At 36.5% G+C, this 26715-nt stretch overlaps 1 protein-coding gene across 1 annotated transcript in view; it reads left to right on the forward strand.

Annotated features, from left to right (window-relative positions):
* The window catches only part of LEMD3 (LEM domain containing 3), a 46258-nt gene that overhangs the window by 12121 nt on the left and 7422 nt on the right, over nt 1-26715 (forward strand). Inside the window, exons 2-9 of the mRNA XM_076332312.1 lie at nt 3764-3801; nt 5767-5833; nt 13515-13582; nt 15489-15568; nt 15649-15797; nt 17589-17690; nt 18752-18854; nt 19082-19260. Of these exons, the coding sequence (XP_076188427.1) occupies nt 3764-3801; nt 5767-5833; nt 13515-13582; nt 15489-15568; nt 15649-15797; nt 17589-17690; nt 18752-18854; nt 19082-19260 (786 nt within the window). The remainder of the gene's footprint in view (nt 1-3763; nt 3802-5766; nt 5834-13514; nt 13583-15488; nt 15569-15648; nt 15798-17588; nt 17691-18751; nt 18855-19081; nt 19261-26715) is intronic.

Genomic DNA, 26715 nt, shown 5'->3' on the forward strand with positions numbered 1-26715 from the left:
CAGGTTTTTCTTCCATGAAAATACTCTTGCTTTTTTATACTGCAGCTAATACTCACATGTGGCCAGGTAAAACCACCATGCTTCTCACAGTTTTGCTGCTGTCTGGGGAGTTCTAATGGATAATGAGATTGCCATGTCCAGTCCAGGCAGGTTGTTGCATCCCTCCTTTTTTGAGCGCAGTGGATGTGGTTGTCGGTTGGTAGGCTAACGTGGAGAAAAGACCCTCTGGGACAACAGTCAGGACATTCCTGTTTTAGAAAATTATCTCTATAGTTTTTAGCTTTGTAGTATAAGTAGATAAGAATTTGTTCTTTGAAGCTTATAAAAATGTGAGCTTGATAGATAGATGACTTTCAAGGCTGGTAATTGTTGCTGTATGGTAGAGGTCTTGAACCCTTTTGAGGAGGATCTTTGGAAGTATATGTTCACGTAAGAAACTCTTCTATTAGTAATTAGTTATTAAATTAAGACTTAGTTTGGTAGAACAAGAACTTGTTACTCTTAAAACTATACTTATATATTTTAAGAACTGTCAAGAAACCTTTTGAACCAATAATGTTGATGTAATATATTGAAATACCTTAGACATGTTGGAGTAGATGAAAACTTTATATCTATGGCTGGAGCAAGTGGGAGGATTTGATAAGAGCTTAGATCCTGGACAAAAGAAAGAAGGGTGGATTCAGAACAGAGGAATTACTGAAGTAGTTAAGGAGTGGCCTTATTAACTCAAGCTAATCAAGGTTATGTGGTAAATAGATGCAGATTGATTAACAGTTGTTAATTGCATATGGAGCTGATAAATTGCTGCAGTTGCATTATAGCATACTTGCCTCTTAAAGTATCAGGCATCCTAAACTATGTTAACATCTTATAAAATGTATCTCACTGGTTAACTTGGCATAAAATCACTAACTTCAGAGGGATTTCATAGAAATCCTATAGTGAGTTAAAATAATGAATTACAAGGATTGTTAAATTTTTGTGACAAATAATTTTGGAGGAGAGACTTTTTTTTTTTGGTCGCTTTAACCACTATGTATTTGTGAAGGAGAGACAAATATTGACATCTTGTCTGGATTGCTTCATAAATTGTGTTTTAATTTATCCAAATACGAAGTTACTCACATGTGAGATTGACTTTACACTGGGATTGTGATGCTGGGAAAGTCTAACACCACCATTGCCTTCACTTAATTGTTGTACTGTCCTAGCATATGTAGAATAGCAGCTGACAGTTTTCAGTTTGCATCTTTGCAGGCACGGAAGTATTGCATTTGTGTTTGTTCCATGGCTTTCATCAGTGCTAAAATATATGTTTGTCAGGTATACTGAAATCTACACACTGTTTTGTCTCATGTCCCCCCCCTTCCCCACCCCCTCCAATCTAAAACAATATAATCAAGATTTCATGTATGCTCAATAAGATTGACCTTGGGAAGAGACCGTAATTACATAATTATCCTGTCTGGATAACTAACGATCAAACTGGGAGGTTGGCAGTCATCTAGAGCCTTGGCTGTGTTTCTCTAATCCTATTTTAGGCTATTTAGATTAAAAGTTTAGTGTACTGGGAATGTTCTGCTGAGTTAATGAATGGAATACATAGAAGCTTTGTAAAGTTGGTAGCTTGATAATCTAGTAGGCAATGTCTGAGAATTTGCACCTATAGAATGAAATAATGAAGTGGTATAGGGCTTGGATTACAAGAGAGCTTGAACATCTTCTGCTTCTATCAGTTTTAATTAATCTGATACCTGAATCCATACCTGTGAAAACCAGTCCCTGTGTTTGGATGGTTTTGTATTTTTTTTTTTCCCATTTGCTGTGTCAGAGGAAGCTGAAGTGTTTATTGCTGTTGGGTAGGTAGTATGCTTAATTTTCTTCTGATCTCAGGCACATGGACAAACCGTTGTTTGCAAAGTTTCGGAGGATCAAGCTTTCTTCTTCACTCAGAAAGCATTTTCATTGCCCCGCTGTCTTATACATAATTTGTTGGTTGTAACTGTAGAAATGTGTTCCTTACCATTGCTACATGTAGGAGCAATGAAATGGTAATCATTCCCACTAAAAACTCGCCTTTCAAAAATAAGGTGAAGTACGTCAGCACCTGCCTGCTGCCAACAGCGCTATGGAAATTTGCACAGGTAATAAAAATTACATTGTTTTACAAATTCATTTTTTGTTATAAAGTCTATTTTTTTTTTTACTTACCCAGATGTGTTTACACTTGGCAAAGGTTAGGGGACCCCTGGTTTATAAGTTGGTCCTTAGTTTCTTTTGTATCCTCCATTTCTCCTAAATGAGAAATCTTGCCATGAATTTGATCTAGTGTGTCCACCTTTTTCTTTTATTTTTCCCATTTATAACTAAATTAACTGATCAGCTTAATAATCATGGTTATAGTTCAGGAGTCAAGATATTGTCAATCAGCTGATTGTTGGGGAGGCAGCTCTTGATGTTTTGTGAATATCTTTACGCATGGGAGTGCCTTGTAAGAAGTCAAATTGGTTAGCACTGTCAGAGGCTGTTGCTGAGTTACCTTCAGATGCAAGCAGAAATGCTGTGTAAACAGCTGCAATATCTGGGGGAGTCGGGGGGGTGTCATTACACCATGTAAATGGAATTACGTATTTTGGACACTATTTAAGATGGTACTTGTCTTTTACTGTGCCTTGGTATAGAAAGTTGAACTGCAGGATTTCAAAATGCACAAAATTCTTCCCAGACTGAGATTTCTTCCAGATTCTCTATGCAAATGCATCAGACCTAGAAGTAGTGGGAAGTACTCTTTCTTTTGGAAGAACTCTACTTTTTGTAGAACTGTATATGGAGCAGTGTGCCCCTTCAAGTGCTACCTGTTCTTGGTGTGCTTTCAACATCAGTATGATGACATTTACAACCTAGACCTTCAATTTTGTCAGGTTTCCCAGGATACTTTTTTTCCTTTTGTTTTTGTGCTTTGTGAACTGTGGTCAGTAGAAGCTTCATTTTCTGTTTGAATAGCACGTGGAACTGCTAGTTTCTCTATAAGCTCAAACTGTGGGTGAAACGAGTTTATGCCTTAGAAAGGCAAGACAATATGCTTTAATGGTGATTGCTTCCTGCCTTGGTAACTTGCAGTTACCAGCTGGTTGGTCTTAAGTGGAAGCATAGCACAAATTACTTGTCTGATTTCAACTTTTCTTCCTTGAAGAATATATTTTTGTAGCCAAGAGGAATATAATAGGTAAACTTACGCTTTCAGGAGCTGTGGAAACTCTTATTTAGAAAAGAAGGAATGGTCATTTAGTCAACTGCACTTTTCACCTGAGCTCTCAGTGTGTCATCTCTTACTCTTGTCAAAACAGAAAATGCTGATGAGTTGTACAGCTTTGTGTTGTATGGATTATTGCTTAGTAAAAAAGTAGTTTGACTTTTTTTAAACCAGACACTAAAAACGTAAAGCCTTCGAATTATGATTTCAATGCAATTGAGTCATTAAAACAAGAGTTCAGCAAATGGCAAGCGCAGTTTTGTTTGCATGGAAATAGCTGTGAAATTTGCAGATATACAAGATTCTGGTTTAACATAAATGCTAGTATAATGCATTATCAAATGCGGAGTTAAGTCAAAGGTTAATAGCTGTCTAATTGTTTTGTCATATTATGGACTTGTTTCTTTTTATCTAAAGATTACAGTGTTGTCATAAAGCTACAGTATTGGTACACCTTTTTAGTATTTTCAGACTCTAGAATGAATTTTTTTTTTCTTTTTTTGACAGTCAAGAATCCCTTCAGTGAAGAACTACAAAAAATAAAAGTAAGTAAAACCACTTCATATTGAGATTTTAGTCTGTCAAATGATTGTATAAAAACAATATAGGTCTGTTCAGAAGGATGCAGTTTCAGAATGTTTTGCACGAGATGAATGCACTTCTTGCAACTCTAATGTTTTAATTTTTTGTTTTTCATCTTGGGCAATATAACTAGGATTACAAGATTTGGCTGTGGCATGCTGGTTGCTTTATATACTAAGAAAATGTTGCATAATTTGTCTTGTAGAGCTATGAGGAAAAACTGTGGTGGTGTAAGTTTTGAGACTAAATTTATCAGTTTGTCTCTTACTGTTACCATTTGGTTTCTCAACCTTGAAAGGACAGCTGGTGAGAGATGATTGACTTGAAACTCCAGGATCTTATTTAGTGCCATAGAAGAGCAAGGGTTAGCCTCCCTCAGAAAATGGATTAAAAAGTTTGTCTTTTTCGCTTTGATTCTATTCTGTTACATTCACTCTTTCAACTGGAATATCGGGATAACCATTTTTGAGATGTCACCATTGAAGGTACCTGTATTATTTTTAGTTCTGCAGCATGTTTTGGTGGTTCTCTCTTCTGGCCTTCAGTCTTTCTGCCTGGACTGTAAACATAGTGATCTGCTTTTGCTAGGCATATATAAGCAAGTATTGCAAGATAATTGTGTGGAGTTTTTTGTTGTGGTGTGGTTTGGTTGGTTGGTGTTAGTTTTGTTTTTTTTTTTTTTTTTTTTTTTTGTCTAGGATTGAGCTCTCCAAAAGTGAATAATTGTGTATTTTAAGTTGGTAGCCTTGGCTAGTTTCTTGGGTAGAAAATGTTTCTGAATCTTTTAAACAGATCAAATTTTGTTGGGTAAATTCTGAGGATTCTTTCAGAATGATTTTAGTAGTGCAGAGAGAATGCATCTTGTGCACTGGACTTGACAGCTTGAGAACCTGTTTTGTATGTTACTTTCTTCTGTTTCTTGTGTACTGTTCCATAGTAATCCTACTCCATGCTTGATTGCTCGTTAGCTATGAAGGCTATAGTGTTCAGTGCCTTCCTTTTTGTGGTCCAACCAATAATTGACAGAAGAATTTGGTCACAAAATTGTTTCACATGGCTGTCTCAGTGTAGCTATTAGTGAAGTCAGGGGTCTACCTACTGGCAAATAAATGGAACTTAGAGTACTGCTGTTGGGGGGTGTGGGTGTGGTAGAGGACTGATTTTCCTCTTCTGCTATGCCCAGTATTTTGCAGCCAGGAAATGAGTTAATAAGGTTGGTTAGTTTCCTGGGGAGTACCAACTATATCAATTTAATCTCAATAATGGTTTTGTAGGACCAGAATAGGGAGAGGTGATGCTGGTAACTCTTGATATCATCTACGGGAATTAGTCAAATCTTTGATCAATGAAAGAAGTATTCTGCTTTTTGGTAGCAGGTTTCTTATGGAAAAAAAATTGGAGCATTCAAATTTTAAGATTATGTCAGACAGTGCTGGTGCATCAGGGAATTAAAATATATTTAGTTTTTTTCAATGTGAGTATAATCAGCAGATGCATAAACTGGAAAATGACTTTCCTTGCATATTTTCTGAATAAGAAAACACCACCAAACTTCTTTTGGGTCATTGCACTGTGCTCTCTCAGTAGTATTAAAACTACTCTCTCAGTAGTATTAAAATAACCTTTTGGGCTGTCAGTTTTAACTGGCAGATCCATCAGAGTCCAGGCTGCAATCTAGTTTAGTTTCAGTCAAGATCTGAAAAATGAATATTGTGAATACTTTGATTCAAAATCTATTGCTTGCGTCATTGTTGATGTGTGAAACAGTACAACTTTCTACCTGTATGTGTAAAAAAAAAAAAAACAACACCAAAAAAAAAAAACCCCAATTTTTTTTCTCGTGTTTATATAAAGATTTTTGGAGTAAATGGAAGAAAATTACCTCTACTAATGTTTGTTTTAACATTAATGTGTTTTTCTAATTCTAGGAAGATGAAATAAGTCTCATGATGAACAGCTTATATGCACTTCATGATAAATTGGCACAAGTAGCAGGTAACACTTTAAAAATATTGTGACTAAGTGTTATAGCAACAGCTACAAAGAAGTCTATGCTCAGATAGTGATTTGCAACAACTGGTATATGCTGGGGCCCTGATAGCCATTTAGAGTTCCATTTTGGGAAACTAGAAATCCCATTTCTAGTTCGCTTACACTACCTTTTTCACCAGTGTAGTGCCTGTTGTTGCAATGTTTTTTAGTTAACAGGATAGGCTGTTGAATATTGTGATCCTGTATGGTTTTTGATCTAATATCTTAACGCTTTATTAATCTGATTTCATTAAAAGGTTTAAATATGCTATATGTGGAGAGGAATATGTGTTTCTTTTAAAGGTAGTTATTTCACTATGGTGGAAAAATGTTTGAAAAAATATTTTGTAACAATCGGAAAATGGTTACTAACACAATGAACAGTAGTGGTTGAACAAGATTGCCTTGTTAGACAAAGTAGTCCAACTTAACCATACTAATTATATAATAATGTGTCAGAGATGGTTTTTAGGATTAGTATTAATTATTGAATATTCAAAGTAAAAAATACAGTGCTTTTGCCTAGAGTCATAATTAACACAGCTTTAAACTGCATAGATATTTACACATCACAATCAGGAAATGGTAAAGTTAAGACTGTGTTTATAACTTTGGCATCTGGTGAGTATGAGTTACAGCAGAATCTATTTCATGACTAATAAGCCATTTATTTGTCATCCTTGCTTATTTAATCCATAATGCATTTACGAGGCAGTGGTTCAGGTTTTTTGTTTTAAGCCTTACTGTTCTTTGTGTCAGCTATTTGTTTTGCAACAGCAAGATTCACTAAGAAGGCTTTTCCTCTATTACCAGGTACTACAGACATTTCTCAAACGTTAAAAAATATGAAAACAACTCTGTCAGATACAAGACTGATAATTTAATGTGTCAGGGCTATATAGGAAATTTGTGAGAAATTTGAGCAGTTCTGTAATACCTTTAAATTGCAAGAGTAATCTTCCTGCAGAAGCTTTTTGTTTCCGGAGCATTTACAATATATGCAGTGAATAAAATAGACGCTTGGACAAAACCCACAAATTTCTTCTTGTTTACATTATTCTTTAACCCAAAATAGTAAAAGAATGATGTTTAACCTGAGTGCATGCAAAATAATAGTTGCTTTAGTCTTCATTTCGTTGCTTTCTGACTGTGAATGCCTTGCAGTGTTGATCTTTCACAGGTCAATTACATCTTGATAGATCTTTATCTTCAAATTATTTCATACTTAATAGATGGTAGTAGATAATTCTATGCTATAAATCATTGGGGCCAAAAGATTTTTTTTCCATGTGGGGTAGCCAACCTGTGGTGTGTAGGACCCACAGCTGTGTGCAGTAGAGCACTGACTTGTATGAAGTGGAAGTAATGGGTTATGCTACTTCTCTCCCTTTTTTGAAAAGAAAATATAACAGCTTGCTGTTCCCTCAGCGTGTCATCTGGCCCTCTGGTGGCCATACAGTAAACAATGTACTTGCCTGGATAAAAAGGTTTGTCACCTCATTTCTACATCTGTGAAAGAAAGGGAGTTTTCTTCATTAGCTGGGGCTTACTTACGTGCATGTACACTTATAAAAATGTTTACTTGTCTGCCTTATGAGAGGAATTTGTATGCTCCAAGATGACTGCTTTCTTCCCCAGGTCTCAAAGGTGCATTAATCTCTATTAGTCTGTTCCTGGCCAGGAGAATCTTCAGTACTCCATTTTCTAAAAATATAGCTATACTTTCTGGTTAGATGGTCCCCCAAACTGAAGCTGTGTTGCGAGATTACCTGGTTGCTCAGCAGAGTAGCTTTCATACAGTCTGAAGAATGACCTAATTCATCTGTACTTAGACAACAGTTATCCTCGATGCCAAGTTTCTCAAGGTATGAGAGGAAGAAGTCTGCCATCCGTTTTTGAATACCATATTGATGTAGACCTGGCACAATATCTGGAAGCTGTTTAAAAGTCATAGAACAGAAAAAGCTGCTAGAGAGATGCAGGGTTTAAAAGTGTTGATCTTGTACACAGTGCACCACTTCAAAAGAGAGAGAAGTAAAGGAATATAGTTTTACTAAAAGTGGTGCTTTTCAGGTCTCTCTGTCACATACTTGGAAAAGTTTCTCTCATTTCATACTTGGCTATGAATCATTTGTTCATGTTATAACTATTAATATTAAAAAGGCAGGCTGGAAACTTGCAGTAGTCTGTTCTGTTAAGCTTTATTCAACATCCTGACTACCATGAAGATGGTCACTTCAGAATTTGGTTTCTAGCCCTCTTCATTTTATTAGACTTCTTATATTTTTACTGAGCTAGTTTCTTGCCTTGTCAACTTCAATTGGAGAGCAAGTGATGGGGCTTTTATTTTAGAAGGTAAAACACTGGAAGTTGTTTGAAGGAAGAAAAAGTCAGGGTAACAGTTTGTTAATTTTATTTGACTTAATATACTATGCTTCAACTGTAGATGTCTATTCTGTACTGTGGTGCTCTGATATGATGTAAAATGATTTAATTGTCTTATATAAAAATAGATTATCTTTAATGCATCACTGTTCTCAGAATTACTAGTCTGCCAAACCTATGGTGAGTAATGCCTCCTCACAAGAAACTAGAGGGAGAAGCAGTATCTACTCGTCCAGTTCTGAGTTGAAGTTTGTATTCCTGTGTTCTTGTCTAATGGTTCAGCCTTTCTTCAAAGCAGCAGCTTTTTATAGACAGTATATATTTCAGTGCCTAACACTTTCTCCTAAACCAAAATATGTGCTTTATTTAAATTACACTTCCTTCAGGCACATGTTAATTACTGGATGTCTTGGTCTTTCATGGAGGGACTTCAGTAGATCACATCCGTTTTCAGTCAGGCTTGCAAAATGAATACACCTAACCACTATATCCACAAGAAGCAGCCAGCTACCCATGGGTATGACCCTACTTTCTTGTACATAAAGAATTTTTATTTAGTTAAATGTTTCTTTTGCTTGGCATTCTCATAGATCATCATTCTGTCTAGATCTCCACAGTTTCCTTCTGAGCTAATGGACAGCACAGGTCCTTGAGATGCAGGGGTGAATTAGACTTCCACGTGTAATAAGGCTTACTGATAAATCCACGGTTGGAAGAAAATCCTGGCTAAACACTGGATATTACCTAATATTAATTTCAAGTGTCAGCTACTGTATCTGATTGCTGTCACAAGCTCTCTGTTCTGTCACTCTCCTTAATCTTTAGTTCTTCAGGTAATTGATATTGTGCTGTTTCCAATGAGTCATTTAAAGACTATTTAGCAAGTCCTGGTTTTCTGTAGTGCTATTAAACTGTTGAATTTGCCTTTGGAGATCAGACATTCTTACTTGCTCTCACAACACTTGTTCTGCTCCTGCTTTTCTTCAGCTGCCCACTTCAGTGTCCTGCTGCAAGTAACCTGTAAGCATGAGACCTGCTAAACAAATGTTTTATATGCTGTTTGCTTTTTGTATTGGTTGACTGTATCACATCAAGCTATAAGCTAGAGATCTGCTAAATCCAGGTGTTCCTTAAAGTATTAGATTTCCACTGGGTTTTGGTTCTGGTACTTTAAGAGAATGATTTAAATTGTAAAGCAAATATTTTAAAATTCTGAATATTTCTGTTAACTGTATATGCTGCAGCTCATAAATTAAGCTAAATGCCCAAATTAAAGTCAGTTTCAAATATTGTAGCCTGCATGGAAAAGTAGGTCTGACTTACTTTCTGTATTGAAAGCAATTGTGAGAACAGACTTAAATGTTTCCTTAGAAGTGAGGCTTTAGTTGTTTTTTGTTAGCATTTCTAGGAGAAGAAAGCTTCTTATGTGGCTTGCCCAAGTACACTAACATAAGCTGAAAGGTAACTTTGTGATCCTTGCTGGGATGTGTTACTTTTCGCCTCCCTACAAAGGCAAGTAGAATGGTTCTCCGATTGCACTTGAAATTGAAGTGATCTGTGCTCAAGAAAAGTGTGAGCACAAAGATCCATGCTTTCTGTAAGCTTGCAATAGATGTTTTAACAGAGGGGCAGTTTTTACAAAGAGCTCAGATGTATCTTGCAGCAGACCTGTGTAAAGTATTTTTGCCTCTGCTTCAGTTTTATTCCTGGATATAGGGCCTCAGATGGAACAGTTGGGAAACATTTTTGGCTCAGACTATGGAAAGTGGGTTTCCAAGCCAAGTGGTTAATGATTGCACCAAAGTTATTCAAAGTAAGCCTTCATTTGCAGAACTATTAGTTAAAGCGGTGACTGAAATGGCATATAGGAATATCCTGCTGTTTGCAGTAAAACAGAAGGTTGTCTGACTTGTGAATTGCCTAACTTTCTGCAGGCTTTCAAATTCATGAGTTTCTCAGAAGAAAGCTGTTAAATGGTTCTCAGCAATAGATGGGTTGGAATGAGAAACTGCATCTCCAACAGCTTTTTGTACAGGACTGAAACTCCATAACTCTGATTAGCTTACTCATTTCAAGAGTGGGAGGCAAGACAAAAGTGATTTTTGTGTCCCCCCCCCCCAGCTCCCAGCATTGCATGAGGGTAATTTGAATGGATGGGCCTTAGACATTGTCAGAGCCTAGGCAGCAAAGGCGTTTTTAACTGTTAAAACTTGTTCAGAGGGAATATAGTCTGAAAAAAATTTCAGAAGCAGGACTGCGAGGAAGCTGGTTTTTTTTAAGATGAGACCAGAAGCTGTGAAGTCAGTGTGTTGGCTGCATACTGCATAAATGTAATTCCTGGAAGAAGGCAAATAAGATTAGAATTTAAAACTACTGAAGTAATCCAGTAGTCCCGCATCTGAGGGAGCCTTTGTCCTCTTCTAAGAGGTAGTACTGTGTTCTCGTAAGATTGAGAATCCAAAATGAATCCTGAAACTTGTTTTTAAGAATTCCTTTTTCACAATCTGGTCTCCTGCTTGTGTGTTTTGTTTGTTTTCTTTTCTGTGTATTAACTTCACCCTTTCTTTTCCATAAATAGGCTTTCCTGTTTATCTAAATAATTACAAACAAACAAAAGCTTCTAAGCAGAAGGGTCTCATCCCCCTGCTCTCACAAGCTGTTTGTTCAGTCAAATTATGACTGACATGTTTTTTCTGTATTAGAAAGACCCCAGGAAGACTTCAGGTCTTACTGAACAACAAAAAGAAGCTTAAATAGATGAATACCTATCAGACTTGCTCATGTCATACAACTTAATACCTGATTGAGATTGTACATATGCCTTCTACAGAGATACATTTTGGTTTTGTTGTATTTATTCCATCAGATCTAGATTTAAAACAATGTTTACACCAGAGACTGTATGAGTATGATATATAGTTATCCCAAGTCTGCTAATCTTGAAACATGACATCACTGATGACTACACATGTAAATTTACAGGTTGTAGGGTTTATGCTGCACAAAAAGAATGTCTGCCTAAATTACATACGAGAATAGCCCATAACTCAGTTCTGGTGCTGACTTCTAAATTCCGAGTGTGTTTTGGCAAAGGTGGTGTCGATTTTCACCAGTGATCTCTGTAGTTTTGCTATTACAGTAGACTCAGGCACTTTGAAAGTCTGAAGAGTTGCATGTTAATTATCAAGTGAAACAACTTTTAAAGTAGTGTTTTTTCTGCTCAGTACTTGATTGAAAATATGCGCATGCACACAGGTTTAGTTCCAGCAGCACTTCTGGGCCAGAAAGCATATAAGTACTCTTAACAGTGTTTCTGTTTCTCTATAACCCAACAGCAAGAGAAGAGCATCCCTGTTATGCTGATGTGCTTGCAAGGCCAAATTCACTTAAATCTGTTGAAGCGTATTGAGCAAAACTTTCCTTTAGAAGTCTGAGAAGGACTTTTGCTTCATAGAAACACTTACTTCTTTGGAACTCCCTACTGTGAATGAGACATGAAGATGTTTCTCCATAACTTGCTAGCGTTTCATAATTTTTGCTCAGATTGCCTTGAATGTTCTTGTTTGTGTAGGGAATTAATACTTGAGGTTGCTCCATTTAAAGGGTATTCAGTGTGGAGTAATTCCAACTTTAAATACTTTGTAAGAGTATAAGCAAAGGTTTATATTTTGTATATGCATGAGTATCTTAAACTTTCCTAGCCTTGCCATGGCTTTGGGAATAATACAGCTTGGCATAGATTCAGGAAGGTAAGGCAGGTGTAACCCTGAGCCAGTGAAAGACTGGTTTTGTTGTTTCCTACTTTACTGTTTTGGCACAGTAAAATCATAGTTATAGATGCTAAGATTTTTTTTTTTTTAGAATGATCAGGAAAAAAGTGATTTGCCATTCCCTGACAGTTCTTCAGAAACGATGGCCTAGTGATAGATAAAACTGGTGTTAGACCTTTTCCTTTTGTCGTGGTTTAACTTCAGTCGGCAACTGAGCACCACACAGCCACTTGCTCACTCCCTGCCCCTGGTGGGATGGGGGAGAGAATCAGAAGAGTAAAAGTGAGAAAACTTGTGGGTTGAGATAAAGACAGTTTAATAATTGAAATAAAATAAAATCCTAATAATAATAATAGTAATAATAATAAGAATATACAAAGCAAGTGATGCACAATGCAGTTGCTCACCACCCGCCGACTGATGCCCAGCCAGTCCCCGAGCAGCGGCCCCCCGGCCAGCTTTCCCCCAGTTTGTATACTGAGCATGACATTACATGGTATGGAACATCCCTTTGGGCAGTTGGGGTCAGCTGTCCTGGCTGTGCCCCCTCCCAGCTTCTTGTGCACCTCCAGCCTTCTCAGTCGGTAGAGCATGGGAAGCTGAAAAGTCCTTGATTAGTGTAAGCACCGCTTAGCAACAACTAAAACATCGGTGTGTTATCAACATTGTTCTCACCCTAAATCCCAAACACAGCATTGTACCAGCTACTAGGAAGAAAATTAACTCTATCCCAGCCGAAACCAGGACACCTTTTCGGTGTGACTTTGTGTTGGTATGACTGTCACTACATATTTTTTTTGCATGAATCGGGTACCTTCAGTTTAGCAAAGAAAATCGGGAAGATGATGGCATGTGGCTGTGAGGACTGACTGTGCATATAATGCCTTATTTCCTGACTACTTCTGCATACTTCCCAAAAGAATTAGGAGGATGGTAAAACCACCACTTTCAGGCCATACTGGGATTTTATGCATGTTCAGGAAGGTGATGAGTTATTGTGATAACTTGGACAAGTCTAAAATGTGGTAACTTCGTAGTGCCTGAAATACTATTATGGGTACATTGCAACTGGAATTAACTTGGTCTGTATAAAAGATAATACATGTTTCAGAGTAAATGGAAATTATTTGGAAGAAGTTGAGTCAGGGTACAGCAACTGATTTATGGTAACGTCCTTTTGGTAATTCTTCATACTACCTTTTGTTCTACTTCCAGTGTAAATACCAAAATATACTTTCTGAGCAGTACATGAAGTTGTATTGATGTGACTTGTACATATTATTAGCTGTGACGATCTTCAGGTTTTTTAACTTTCTTGAAGGAGACATTTGTCCAGAGATTTTTCCATATTTTTAGTGGAACTTGTGAGAATTGTTGAGCTACTGCTGCTTGTGTAGATTGTGTTAACCATAAGCTTGTGTTTAGGTGATTTTATTTTATATAATGCAGTAATAAGTTGATCAAAATAAACAGAAGTTTAATTTTACCAGGGGAACATGAATGTGGCAGCTCTATTCAAAGAAATCTTACCGTCCAGGAGGCAGCTGCATATTTAAAAGTAAGCAAATGAGGTTTTTTTCATTGGTTGTATATAAGACTTGTTTTAAGTTACAATTTGTAAGGCCTGGTTTTATATCTAGTGTATTGACTAAAATTTGACTTAGTATTGAATGTTATTTGGAAATGTTTGGAATTGATATCTTTAACACATGCTATTTACGATTTTTATCTGGGGATGTAGCGAGGTTTTGGGGGAGAGGGAAGGTGAAAGAAACTGGCTTAATTGCAGTGAAAGTGTAGATGGTAGTGCTTTAATGGCATGCAGTTTTTTTCCTCCTTTAGTTAAAACACCAGGGCATAATTTGAATTGATGGAGATAGTTGAGCAACATGAAAATCATAAATTTATGAAATTCAAATCTCTAGAAGCTTCTCCAGAGATCAGTATACTATGTTTTGAGACTTAGTAGAAAAGGATACTGACTTCCTTTCTTTGGGAGGAGAGGTTGATGTGTGGATCTGTGCAGTGGGCCTGGCAGGCAGTAGCTGTATGGAGACGCCATTCATTGATGCTTTAAATAGAAATGGTCAAAAAAGGCCTTTTTGTTAATCTGATAGGTGTGCAGTATTATGAAATCCCACTCTCTGCTGTCATTCCCCTGCCTCACTCCCCAAATAAAAGATGACTCTTGCCTTGTCTTGACAGCTGTAGGGTTTATTTTAGCCCATGTTGGTGTACCCTTCAGTGGAAAACTACTTGACGCTTTTAAAAGGCTGAGAGTATAAGATTTCTTTGATTAGATGGGGGGGAAGTTAAGCTGATGTGACTTTTAATATACAAATGTATAGAAATTTTACGTTTTGGCAAATGTTTACATAGTAGACAAAAAGGGGCAATGTTAAGAGCATCCTGAAGAAGCTGCTAACACTGGTTTATGGTTTGGCAATGATACTCTATATCTGTTAAAACCAGTGCATTGTGGGAATACATTGGAAAAAAGTTAAGTTGATGCCAGATAACTGATGGTCTTACCTATCTATTGTGCTGAAAGAATGACAGTTGTTATCATAACTGTTTAGCTCTGATAAGAAGCTCAAATTTCATGAGACTTTGTACAGAGACAAATTTTCATATTTAACCTTACAGTTCCTCATGTTGGGAGTATAAATATAACTCCTTTGCACAATTTCAGTGTTCAGTGATAAAACTTCAATATTTTACTCTCAAAGTGAAAATAAAACAGTTACTGTTTTTTTCTTAAGTGCTTATCCTTTAATTCTAGGCCGCTTACATTATGTGAGGTTCAAAGGAAAGATGGAGATAAATCTTTTTGGAGAGTATAATTTCAAATACAATAGTAACTTCCATTTTTGCTTTTCTTTTCCTGCAAAAGAACATCTAAGGTGAACTATGGAGACAGCCTTAGCTCAGATAGCAGTGAATGTTCTCCTATGATAGTTGATACCAACTAATTTAAAAAAGTCAGTTTCTATATAGTAATATCAGTCCTTGAACTACAAACACTGGACTATTTGCAAAATATCAGTTAAAATTGATTTTCTTCAAGCTTCTTTAAAAAAAAAAAAAGACCTGAACTGCTTTTATAGGACCCATTTTCAGCTGGGTTTATATCTAGTTTGAGTTTTACTCTTGAAGATTTTTCAATGAGCACCACCTAGTGGCTGAATAATTTTTCTTGCTGTAAGTTAGAATTGTTAATAAAACAGTCAATTTGGCTTGACTTTTCAAACAGTCCTTAATTTGAGTAATGCTACTAAGTCTGATAGCTGCTCATAGCATGTATAGATTAACTTTGTGTAGTGAACACTTATGCAAAATCTGAAGAATCAAGAACAAACCCACATAGTTTTAGCTACTGATCTGTGCGGTATCTGAATTTTATTGTGACATGATAAATTTCTGGTTATTTACGAAATTGCTCATTAATATTTTTCTTTTGACAGAATTTAGATCCAGAATATGAAAGTGTACTTAACACAGCATTACAATGGATCTTGAATAGTGGGGAAGATGTTGGTATAAAGTAAGTGGTCTTTATTTCCTAACTTAATTTCTTCTAACAGAAGGTATCCTTTTTCATAAATACTGTATACTTTTGAATAGGTGTCTCAGCAATGACCCTAATGAGATGGATGTTACTAATGTGACAGATGTGAAGTATCTGGAATCCACTAGTCCAAAGATGTCTTTCAGGTGTCGTTTTCGCCGTGCGTTTGTTAATGTAACTCACAGATTATCAATATTGCTTTTGGGTAAGTTAATAACAAAATCAAACTTTTTTGTTATAACTTGGGTTTATGTAAGTGCACGGGGAAAAGTAAACAGCATATTTAGAGAAAGTTTTTATTCAACCATAAAACTTGGAGTTCCTATCAGTATCTTGATTACAATGCAGTTTGCTTTGCACTTCTGTTGCACCACTGTATTTTTACATTGGTTGTTATCAACTGCTGCTGTAGTCAGCTGAACATACTCATTCTTTGGGAACTCTCTTTTTCTCTGCCAAAGCAATACCTAGTGGCTTTCAAAAATTCCAGGTTGAACTGATTTGAAAAAGCAAAATGCTGAGTAAAAAGACATGATAGCCTTAATTTTGAGGATATTTCACTGTTGTTCCAGGAACTTTGGAAACATAACTACAGTAAAAGATGATTTTTCCTAGTTTTAGGAAAAGTTGGATACCTAACATGGTTGTCAACAAAAATTCTTACCTCTAAGACTGTGTTGTAAAAATCTATCTAATCCTTCAGTAAGACTAATTCATTTAGTCTTTGACAGCTCTCTAGTTAAGTTTCAAATTCTTTCAAGTTTATTTAATTCTTAACCATATTGAAAACTATGCAGCATAAAACTATGGTACAGCTGAGTGCAGACACTTCATTCCTTTCCATGTGGCTGGTTAGAAATATTGAAGATGCAGAGTTCATCTCATGTACCTATTGGATATTTAATAAATTGTTTATCCCAATATCTTAACAATCTCATGCTTATGAGCAGAAGACTTGAGACCTCCTTTGATAGGCTTTTGACGAACGAGATGAATCAAAGGCAAACTGTCCCAGATTGCCATCTTTCTGATACTAGTTGATATGAGGGTTGAACTGGGATGCGGAGATGAAACTCAGTATCCAAGTCAACCACTGGTCTCATCAGTCATGCTGAGCAAATTGCTCCATATCTCAACTTTCTCATCTGTAATTAAGGTTAATATGAAGCACCTTTTCAAAAATAAACCATTGTATAAATGTTAGATGTATTGTCATTAACACCCATTTTGGCCTAAAATGGTGTCCCTCTGTCTCTTTGATGTATTGGTTAACGTTGCCTTGCGATCACTGGTATACGAAACAAACTATGTAACTATAACTTGTGTGTGCGTGTTTTTGTTGTGGTTTTTTTATTGTTAAGAGATCGCGAGTGTAGTGGTGCCCTCAGCCCAAGATAGAAGAAGGAATAAGATTTTTATTTTCAGCTTACGCTGCTGGCCTTCCTAACTAGATTGTCCTTTTGGGGAATAATCTTTAAAGTAATAGAAAAAGAGCATGCAGTACTTTGTTGCAAGAAATACAAATCTGTAGCTGAACTGAAGCAGTCCAAGTTAATTAGTTTTGACCAGTACATCTAAAGCATGTGACTTGTCTATGAGTTAGTGAATATTGTGCATTTTGAAATCTTAACGTGTTCTGAATTGTCAGTTTATGTGACTTTTGATATGACTTTGAATTTTTTGAATATAATTGCTTTACTATTTTTCTTCACAAACGGGTAAAATTTCAAACCACAGTCACGGAATACCAGGCTATTGTTAAAACAATGAAATGTTTTTCTAAAGGTGACTGCTCTTAAAAGTTTAAGAGTTTGTGTTGCTGTGTTAATAAAATATAAAGTATTGACAGCAAGTACAGTGTATTTCACTAGCTTTGAAATTTAAAGTACTTCAACACGTTAGCTACTTCAACCAACTTCTGAAGTATGTGCTGTAAACTTTATTAAATAACCAATGTTCTAATACTGTTTAAAGAGTATTATACGTCTTAACGCAGGTATAGCAATGGTTTGGGGAGTCTTGCACTACATGAAATACCGTTGGGCAAAAGAGGAAGAAGAAACAAGGCAGATGTATGATATGGTGGTAAAAATCATAGGTATGGCTTCTTGAGTCACATCTGATGTATCTATCAGCGCTGTATAAGCTTTCAAAGTACTGGCATTAATTCAGTTACGTTTTCTGTTTAGTTGTTAGTCATCATGCTGTTAGGGTTCCTGGTCAAATGTGTGGTTCATGTGTTTTGTTGCTCTGTTTTGTGGTTTGTTTTGGTTTTGTTTTTTTTTTTTTAAAACCATCATCCTTTAAACCTAATCAAAGCTTTTGCTATGAAGATCGTAATTTGTGAATTACATCAACATGGCTGTAATAAATTCCCATTGACTTGGTGGTATTTTATCTTACTATTGAAAACAAATATAAATGCCATGTTTGTTGACTACAAGTATGATGACATGTTGCTTTCTGTATCTGGTTTTTCAGTTATCTTTAGCTAAAATATCCACTCCTAAAATGTGTATTAGCTCTTAATTCCATCCTTAATGGCTTTTCATAGAAAAAGCAGCTTTTTAATTAGTCAATTTGAGCAGAGATTGTTACTAAAATAGAATGCATAATTGAGTTCTGAAATTCTGCCTTTCTACTTGAAGCCACAATGTTTTCAGTAGTTTGTGTTCGTAGTTTTTAAGCTCTGTTTTGGGCGGCATTTTTACTTAAATTGTCTTATTACTTTCACCTATGGCAATCATCATAAATACAGAGATGGTAGACAAATCGGAGCTGTTTTCCTGTTTTTACCATTTTCCTACCTTTTTTATTTGCAAATCAAGTTTTTTGGGGTGGGGGGGGAAGCACTTTATTTTCAAAGGTGGCTGTCTTTGCTAACAGTTAAAAGTACCAATCAAGAGTAACTGCAAGAACTCTCTTCCTTTATTCCAAAGTTATTCGGGGTTACTTGGAGGCACTGTGTGTGGTTAGTTTTCTTGATTTGCCTTCAGCATGGTGAGGAGGAAAAATGCTTAAAAATGCCAAAAACACCTTAACTTTTAACTACTGAAATTGGGAGGGGTCTTCAGAGTAGCTGTTCATTGCCAGAATTTGTATTTTTCTTAATGTTTGCATGAACTATGTAGTTACCAGTTTTTCTTATGGTGTCCTCAGATGTTCTAAGAAGTCACAGTGAGGCATGTTCTGAAAATAAAGACTTGCAGCCTTACATGCCTATTTTACACGTGCGTGATTCTCTAATACCACCTCAGGACAGGTATGTTTTCACTAGAAGTACTGAATTTCCTTATGTGTAAGGAAAAATAATAAAAATAAATTGGTCAATTAACTAAGTTAATTTCAGTAGGTTGCATAGTGTAATATTTTGGAGATTCTTATTGACACAGGTGGGGGAAAAAACCATTGGATTTTTCTTACATGCTGGATGTCAGCTATGCAGGTTGTTATAATGCTAACTTTGTAATTCTTGCTTCAATTTTTAAGGAGGAAAATGAGGAAAGTCTGGAATAGAGCAGTTGACTTTCTTGCAGCAAATGAATCTAGAGTTCGCACAGACACACGAAGAATAGGTGGTGCCGAGTTCTTGGTTTGGAAATGGATGCAACCTTCTGCAGCATGTGATAAAATTTTAGTAATACCATCAAAAGTGTGGCAAGGCCAAGGTATCGAAGTTTAGTTATATTTTGCATATATATGTTTTAATTTCTGCATCTAACTTTTAAATGGTATTTTGTTGCTTGAACATGAAAGACTTGTTTTCTCTCACACCTTTAAGTATTGTTATGAACTGTCAGTGCTATTTCTTTATTATCTTGCTGTTCAATAGGCTTACTTTTTCTGTGGATTCAGTTTTCAAGCAAACAGTGCCTTGTTTTCAAGCAAAATGAGCTCTTCTGTTATAGCTACTGCAGAAATACAGCAGCGGGCATATAGACAAAATGAGTTGCTTGTTCCTTTTCATGAATTTAAAAAAAAAAACCAAACCAAAACTCTTTAGTTGGTCAAACTCTGACATGCCTTATACTTACAACCAATTACATTACTTCCAGTATCTGACAGCAGGTAGATTGGAGCTTGTAGACTTGAGTTTCCTACTGTTAAGTTACCAGTCAGGTACCTAAAGACAGGGTTTGGAGGAAGAGATGTTTTATTTTGAAAGGGAAACTGCTGGGACAAAAAACTCCTCAATCAGCAGAACATGGGTTTTGAGCATCTCCTAGTAGTGCTTCCTTTTTGTCATAAATGTTTTTCTACACTGCATTTGTATTTCAGGCTCTGTGGTGCAGCAAAGCATTTGCTTTAATAGAGGAGGCTGTTGTCATACATGGATTTTGCAGTGGTCTGTCACTTTTCAGCTTTATCATGGAGCCAAGTGGCAAGAATCCAGTGGGTTTGCAGTTGTCTGTCTGCAGTGGTCATCTTCTCCTAGTTCTTTCTCTTTCTGCCTTTCTTCATGTTAAGCTTCAGGTTTTGGAGTGGTGGTGTGTGGGTTGTTTTTTTTTTTTGGTCAATGAAAAATTGAAGCTATAAGACTTGAATTCTGGGTTGCAATAAAAAAGAATGGTCACTTCTATCAATGTCTGAGTGTGAAGGTAAATGTTTAAAATGAAATCTTAATTGCCAATTGCTTAAATGTTGTGCTCTTTACAAGAGTCTCTTGCCTTATAATACAGCATTACAGAAGAGCATCTCTCCAGTGGGACTGAAATAAATGCGGTGCAGAATCCTAGTTTATAACTCATTGGCTTATTTTGATGGTGAGGGAGGAGGGAGTGGTTGCTTCTCCAGTTTTGAGTTCAACTTTTTAAATCTGATGTTACCAAGGTTGTATCATGCAGTACTATTATGGCATTGAACTAGATGCTGAAAAAAGCCTAGTTAAAAACCAGACTTTCTGCCCTTCCTAGGCCCACTTAATCAAAACAAAAATTCCCGCTGGCAAGCAACTGCACTCTCGTCTATGTTGTTCTGGAGTATGCTAATTTTGGTCTTCATTTAACCTAATGCCGAGTAGTAATAAGCTTCCTTCTTTTACTTTTTACTGGTATGCATTTTTATTTGTAAGAAACAATGTTTTTATTGTTTCCTATAAAAGGGGGTACAGTTTAAAGTAGCTCCTTCCAATGTGATTATTTCCTTTCCAAAGACAGACAAAGAGCTTTGTGGCCTGGAACACTTATGCTGTAGCAAGCTTGATTGCCCGAGTAAAAGTAGTGCTAGCATTCTGGTTTTGTCTCAGGCCACTTGCATGTTTTCATAAGTTCTATGTATGCTTTCAGCCCTTGAGTCTTAAATTTCACTTTTCTGTAAGTTCAAAGCAAAAATGAACAATTCTCTCTGTCAACTTGAAAAGCCAAGTATTTTGAGACATTTGCAGATACTTGGCATGTTATCTGATGAGGGTCTTGGTAGTCTTGGGACCCATTTCTTGCTTGTCTATGCAAAATGTTGTGTTGGGATCATTATATACTTTTCAAAGTTATGCTACTGGTCTTAGCATTACGTTTCTCACTTTACATCATTCATTGGAAATGAGGGCTGCTTCTTTTAAAAATACCTTGTGAAATACTACTGCAGGCTTGAGGTCCTGCAGTCATTGTCTTGCAGTAGTAGTAACGTGGCATTCTGCTGTGACAACTGTACTACATGACTGCAGTTTCTCAAACTTTTAGTTAGTAAGATGTGAATAGTAACTTTATTACAAGAGTTGTAGAGCCTTTTTTTTCTAGGACATTGTACATTAGGGATGTGCAAGTGCTTTAGGTGCAGTGCACAGCGCATACTGCAGTGCAGTGCAGAAATGGTGGGTTTTGTCAACAGCTGTTCCATCTCTGCAATACTGTCATGATCAATTTTCAAACTTAGCTTGCAGAAGCTATGTTCAATTTATGTATATTATAAAGCTGACTCTTCTACGTAGTTTATTGTTCAATACAGGCTGTGAAACATGACACTCCAGTTCTGGAATTTCTTATTTATTGCTCATTTGCTCTCGGTTTTTCTTGTCCTGTTTGATTGCAATATAAATCACTCCATAACATTCTGTCCTGTATTAGAAATCAGACTGGATTTTCCTTCATCTGGAAGACTTCTCAGTGTGTGATAGCTCAGGTGCTGCTTTGCTACATAGAATATACATTCAAGACTCTCAACAGAACAGTAGTTTCCAAAACTTCCTAGAAAGACGGCTACTGTAGTAGCTACTGCTAAGTACCATCTGAATTTGAGCATCTGATACCTACTTTAGCATATTGTGAATGTGGACACAATAACTTTCTCTCTCAGCTGTGACTTCTAGCTGTATGTTGCCTAGAGTATGTACTTAAGGCTCTATGCTTTCTCTTGAATAGGTTATATTAAGATCTATCCTGTTTCAGTTCTTTTAATAGCAATTTTCCTAGTTTCCTTGTTATGTTTGTAGTTCAGCAAAGATCTTTGAAGAACTGAAATTGCATACTTTGGCTCTAACAGAAGGGCATGGAAATAGGGGTGGCTGAAATGACATAGGTTATTTGGGCTCTGTATATCTTGGTAGTCAGCAGGCAAAGGCAATTTTCACATGCAAAGGCTCTTTCTATTTTGCGTTCCTTGTTTTCATATGACTGTTGGAAATAGTTCCATTACATGTCTTGTATTTTTTGCCCAGCTGTTTCTTTCCTGATGTTAGGAATTCTGTATGTGTGTGTCACTTTCTTCATTTTTGGAAGTATAAATCAACTGGAATTAAGTTCGTCTTCCAGTTTTGATGTTTGAATATAGAAGTTCATAATCTAAATACTCTTCAAGACTGCTAGGTCCTGAACAACCTCAGTACATATAAAATCAGAATGAATTCTTGGTTTTGAATTTTGTGAATAAATTTCAAGGTCACAATTTTTTTAACCTTCTGAGATATGGTAGTGCTCTGTACCAGAGCACAATACCTAGAGTATGTGCAATTGAAGAAGAAAGCCTCTTGACCTGTCAGTGTGTACTAGGATATTGGTAGATGATAGCATGCATTTTAAATATGGGACCTGTAGCATGCATGAAGATCTAGGTTCTACTGTCTGTTAGTATCTGGAGTTCAAGCGTCACTGTGGCACTCTGTCCGGTCCTTCAGTATGCAGCCTGTATTTTGACAGACAGTTTGGGATTTTTTTTTTTACTGGGTCAGAATAAAGTCTGGTGTACTTCCTTTCAAATATTATCTACTGGATACAGTAGATGTATCTGTCAAAAAAAAAAAAGGGTAGGTAAGCTCATTGTAGGATGATGGACAAATATAAGTGATGTTTTGAAAACAGTTGACGAGAATTGTCAATTGAAAAACAATCTTGGTCATGCCAAAGTGTAATTTAATTAAATTAATGGGCAAAAAAATACATTTCTAGTATGTTCAGTTTGCTTTTGAAAGAACAGATACTATTGTCCTATCATGCCTTTGATAACTGGAGCTCTAAAGAAAAATAGGTAGGCAGAGCTCCAATGTAGCTAAGCTAACTGTAATAGCTAAAGTTCCTTGACAGCTCTGGAGATGAGATAAAGAGGTTCTCTGAAGTACCACATCTAGGGTGATATTTCATCCTGCAGCATGGAAGATAACCTGTTACCTTGTGTGAATGGCACCCCTCCTCCCCAGCTTGTGAGAATATAATCCTTTCTCCATGTAAAAAAAAAAAAAAACACCGCCAACAAAAAAAAAACCAAACCAAAAACCCCTGTTCTTAACTATTGCAAGAAAACTGTGGATTTTATGCTTGTTGTAAAATGCTGTAGCCATCCCATGCTGGTCTTCTGTAGCTGAACTTAACTTCTAATACTTAACTGTATTAAACCCCAAGTGAACCACACTCTCCTCTCTTAATAACATTTAGTAGTATTTTGATTTCAGTATCTTTCCTGTTTACTGAAGAACCTCGTGTTGTGTGAAAGTGCATAACTTTAGCATTTTCAACTAAATGTTTTATCTTTTTGTTCTTGCCTTTAATAAGAAGGGTTAGTACTTAATAAATTAGTGATATGTGGCTTAACATGAATAAATCTGTTCTTCAGAAACATGGTTAGCTATATTTGATGCAAGTCTGCAAGCTTATCAGGTGCATCAAATGCACATCTAAAGATCTGTTGGGCTGTCTTATAACCCATGGGGGTGATAATGGGGAATCCCTTTAGCAGTAATACAGTAGTAATTCAAGAGGTATAGAAAGCTGTACTACAATTTTAATGTTCATTTTGAAGTCTGTGCAAGAGCCACTTCTTCCATCAGAGACATATTCCAGTCACAGTGATAAAGAGGTTGTTGAAAGCACGTGCTTTTAGCTGCTGCTGTTCTTTGAATCTGGAATGATAGTCGTATTCAGCTTAAGGTAATAAACAGAAGTATGTTATGATTGAAATACAAAGTGGCTTCCTTTTCTTGAAGGTGCTCACTAGTCTCCAAGGGGAATTTATGAAAGTCCTAAAAAATTTCTTGTCAGTGACTTACTGCACAAAGTTGTGCTTCTGCTTTTCTATTTCATCTCCGACTTTTTACCTTCATCTTGTAAGTCTTACTGTTGAGACCTATTTAGGAAAAGAAACGGCATGTGAGGTGCTTGGTTAATTATGGTGTAGCTTAGACTGTTGTCTCACAAGAATGTCTGCTTATGCCCTTATTGTGAGGAAAATATTTTGTATGCTCCACACCAGTGTAAATTTTCAAATAATCAGTACTGTAATCTGAATAGGTTTTTCACTTAAACTTGCTCTTTTGGGGGGAGGGGAGAATTAATTGTTATAGATATGTAATGAAGTTCAAGAGACATCTGTTAACTACACTATTTTGAATTTTGCTGTGTAGGTACAGCATTATTTTTAACTTGCCTGTGTCTTCCCTAGCCTCCCCTTTTGGTCCCACTTCTGACATACATTTTAATGCTTATTACAGTGCTAGCATTAATTTTGTACCTCAATGATTTCTGTGCCCATTTTTTTCCTTATACATAAAAAGCCTCCATCTAAGTTGCAAAACTTTCTTTTAATTTACCATGACTTTGAAACATTTTTGAGAAAAAGCAAAATTCATCTTTATTTTCATATGCTGCACTGCCCTGGGCACACTTGCTCTACTACTATGATGTTACATTAAGTTGGTAGCAGATTAGTTTTGTGCTGGTGGTGTGCTCTGGCTGAAGTCATCTCTGCAAGCACCTGAGATCTTCCAATCAAAAGGGCGTCAAGATTATTAGAAACTGGAGCAGGCAAAGCTTGGTTTTTATAGGTATCTACACTAAAGTGTGAATTTCCCATTTAGTTACTTATGCATAGGTCAGTGGTGTAGCTGCTGCCTTAAACAACAGTATGGGTTTTTTGGAGTTCATAAACAGCTTGCAGAAATGTTGATCCTCTGGGCCGAGGGTCTCTGCAAATAACCTCACCATTCTTTATCCTTGGATTAAAACCATGTGCTGAATAAACCTAGCTATTAACAATCAGCACATAATTTCCTCAACCCCACGCCTTTTCAGGTCCGGGTCCATGACTAGGCCACCCCAGATCACCTTCTCCAGTATGGTGTGGTGCCCCAGTGTACAATATGCTGGTGACATTTCACTCCCCCCTTGATCTGCTGGAGCCAACCTACATGAGTAAGGTAAGTCCATTTGTTTTTCAATGTTGCTTAGTTCTGTAAAGTTTTTATTGTATACCCTATGTATAATTTTTAATCAAGGGCAAAAAACTTTACAAAACCATGTGCTATTGAAAAAGGACTTGTCCTTAAACTATAGGCAGCTCAGAGATAGATGCAGTGTCACCAGCATATTTAGAAGTCTATTCCCAAGAAAAAACAGACAATTGTTACAGGTGTTGGTGACTTGGACTCTGCGTGTGTGTGTATTCTAGTAAGAACATTTTTAATTCTTTGGGAAACTTACGGTAGGTTCCATATTAGGTTTGGAGGCCACCTTTTCTAATTTCTAGTTGGTAATTGGTTTTTTTTGCCTCAGAAATTTACATAAGGAGCAAGTTTGTCTATGTCATATCTGCAGGCAGTGAATTTTCTCTTGGTTAGTGCTTGTCTTTCACATTCAGTGTCTTCCACATGACTGAATTTCTTCTATGTGACACTGTTTTGGTGACATACAGAAGAGCAGCAGTGTTCATGTATTTTGGATATACTTGCAAGATTTTATTTTAAAAGGTCAGCAGTAAGAAGCACAGACCTGTAGTGTCATCTGCCCAAAACTGAGACTTCTAACACTTGGAATGTAACATCTTGAATCTGTCAAACTTTTCCAAAGTAGGGATTGCAAAGGAGAAGCATTAGCATCAGTTTGGAACATAATTTTGTCTTGTTGCGGTTTTTAATCTTATGTTTAAACTCTTGAATCTACTCATCTCAAGTCTTCAAAGTAAAACTTCCTTCAAGCCTTGGAAGTTGTTTTACCAGGTTATCCCCTTCCATTTCTGTTGCTGCTTTGTTGGCCCTTCTCAAGGCATGGAACTACCTTATCTGAATCTGAAGGGCTCCTTTATTCCTTTTCTTGTGGTGCAGTCGTCTGTTGCGACTCCCACAAGTAGAACTTGTGAACTTTAAAGAAGTTAATATTTATTTTACAACTTCAGAATGTATTTCATGGGATTGTTCAGCTTTGAAAGAGTTACTCTGTTATTTTTAATTGCCATGTTTCTTCTTACATCTGTTTTATCCTCTGTTGTGTTTCATTTCAGATTTTTGCAAGCTTCTGATCATGTGTGTAGAGTATTTAGGGTTACAAAAGCTCCATCCTTGTAGAAGTTGTTACTGCAATACAGATGCAATGCAACATCCATCTAAGCGTCACCCTATTTCTTAGTCAGATGGGCAGTAAATTGCCCCAAAAGTGGAAGAAATGAAGATTCATCAGGCAGTTAAAATTGAATGGTTAACGTGCAGCTCCAAAAATTTGCTCCAGATGTTAAGAGTATCTGTCTTTTCATGGAGATGTAATGCAAATCTTTCTCTTCAACTATATGGTATTTTTTAAATATCCTGAATTCTTTCCATGTACTGTGGCCTGGATATAAGAGAGTGCATTATCTTTTTAAATGTAGAAGTTGTAAATCTAAAAAATTCAGTTAAGTAAGATACCTTTTCTTCAGTGCAGTAGAAGACT

This window comes from Aptenodytes patagonicus, chromosome 1 (assembly GCF_965638725.1).
Source record: "Aptenodytes patagonicus chromosome 1, bAptPat1.pri.cur, whole genome shotgun sequence".
In the NCBI taxonomy this organism is placed as follows: domain Eukaryota; kingdom Metazoa; phylum Chordata; class Aves; order Sphenisciformes; family Spheniscidae; genus Aptenodytes; species Aptenodytes patagonicus.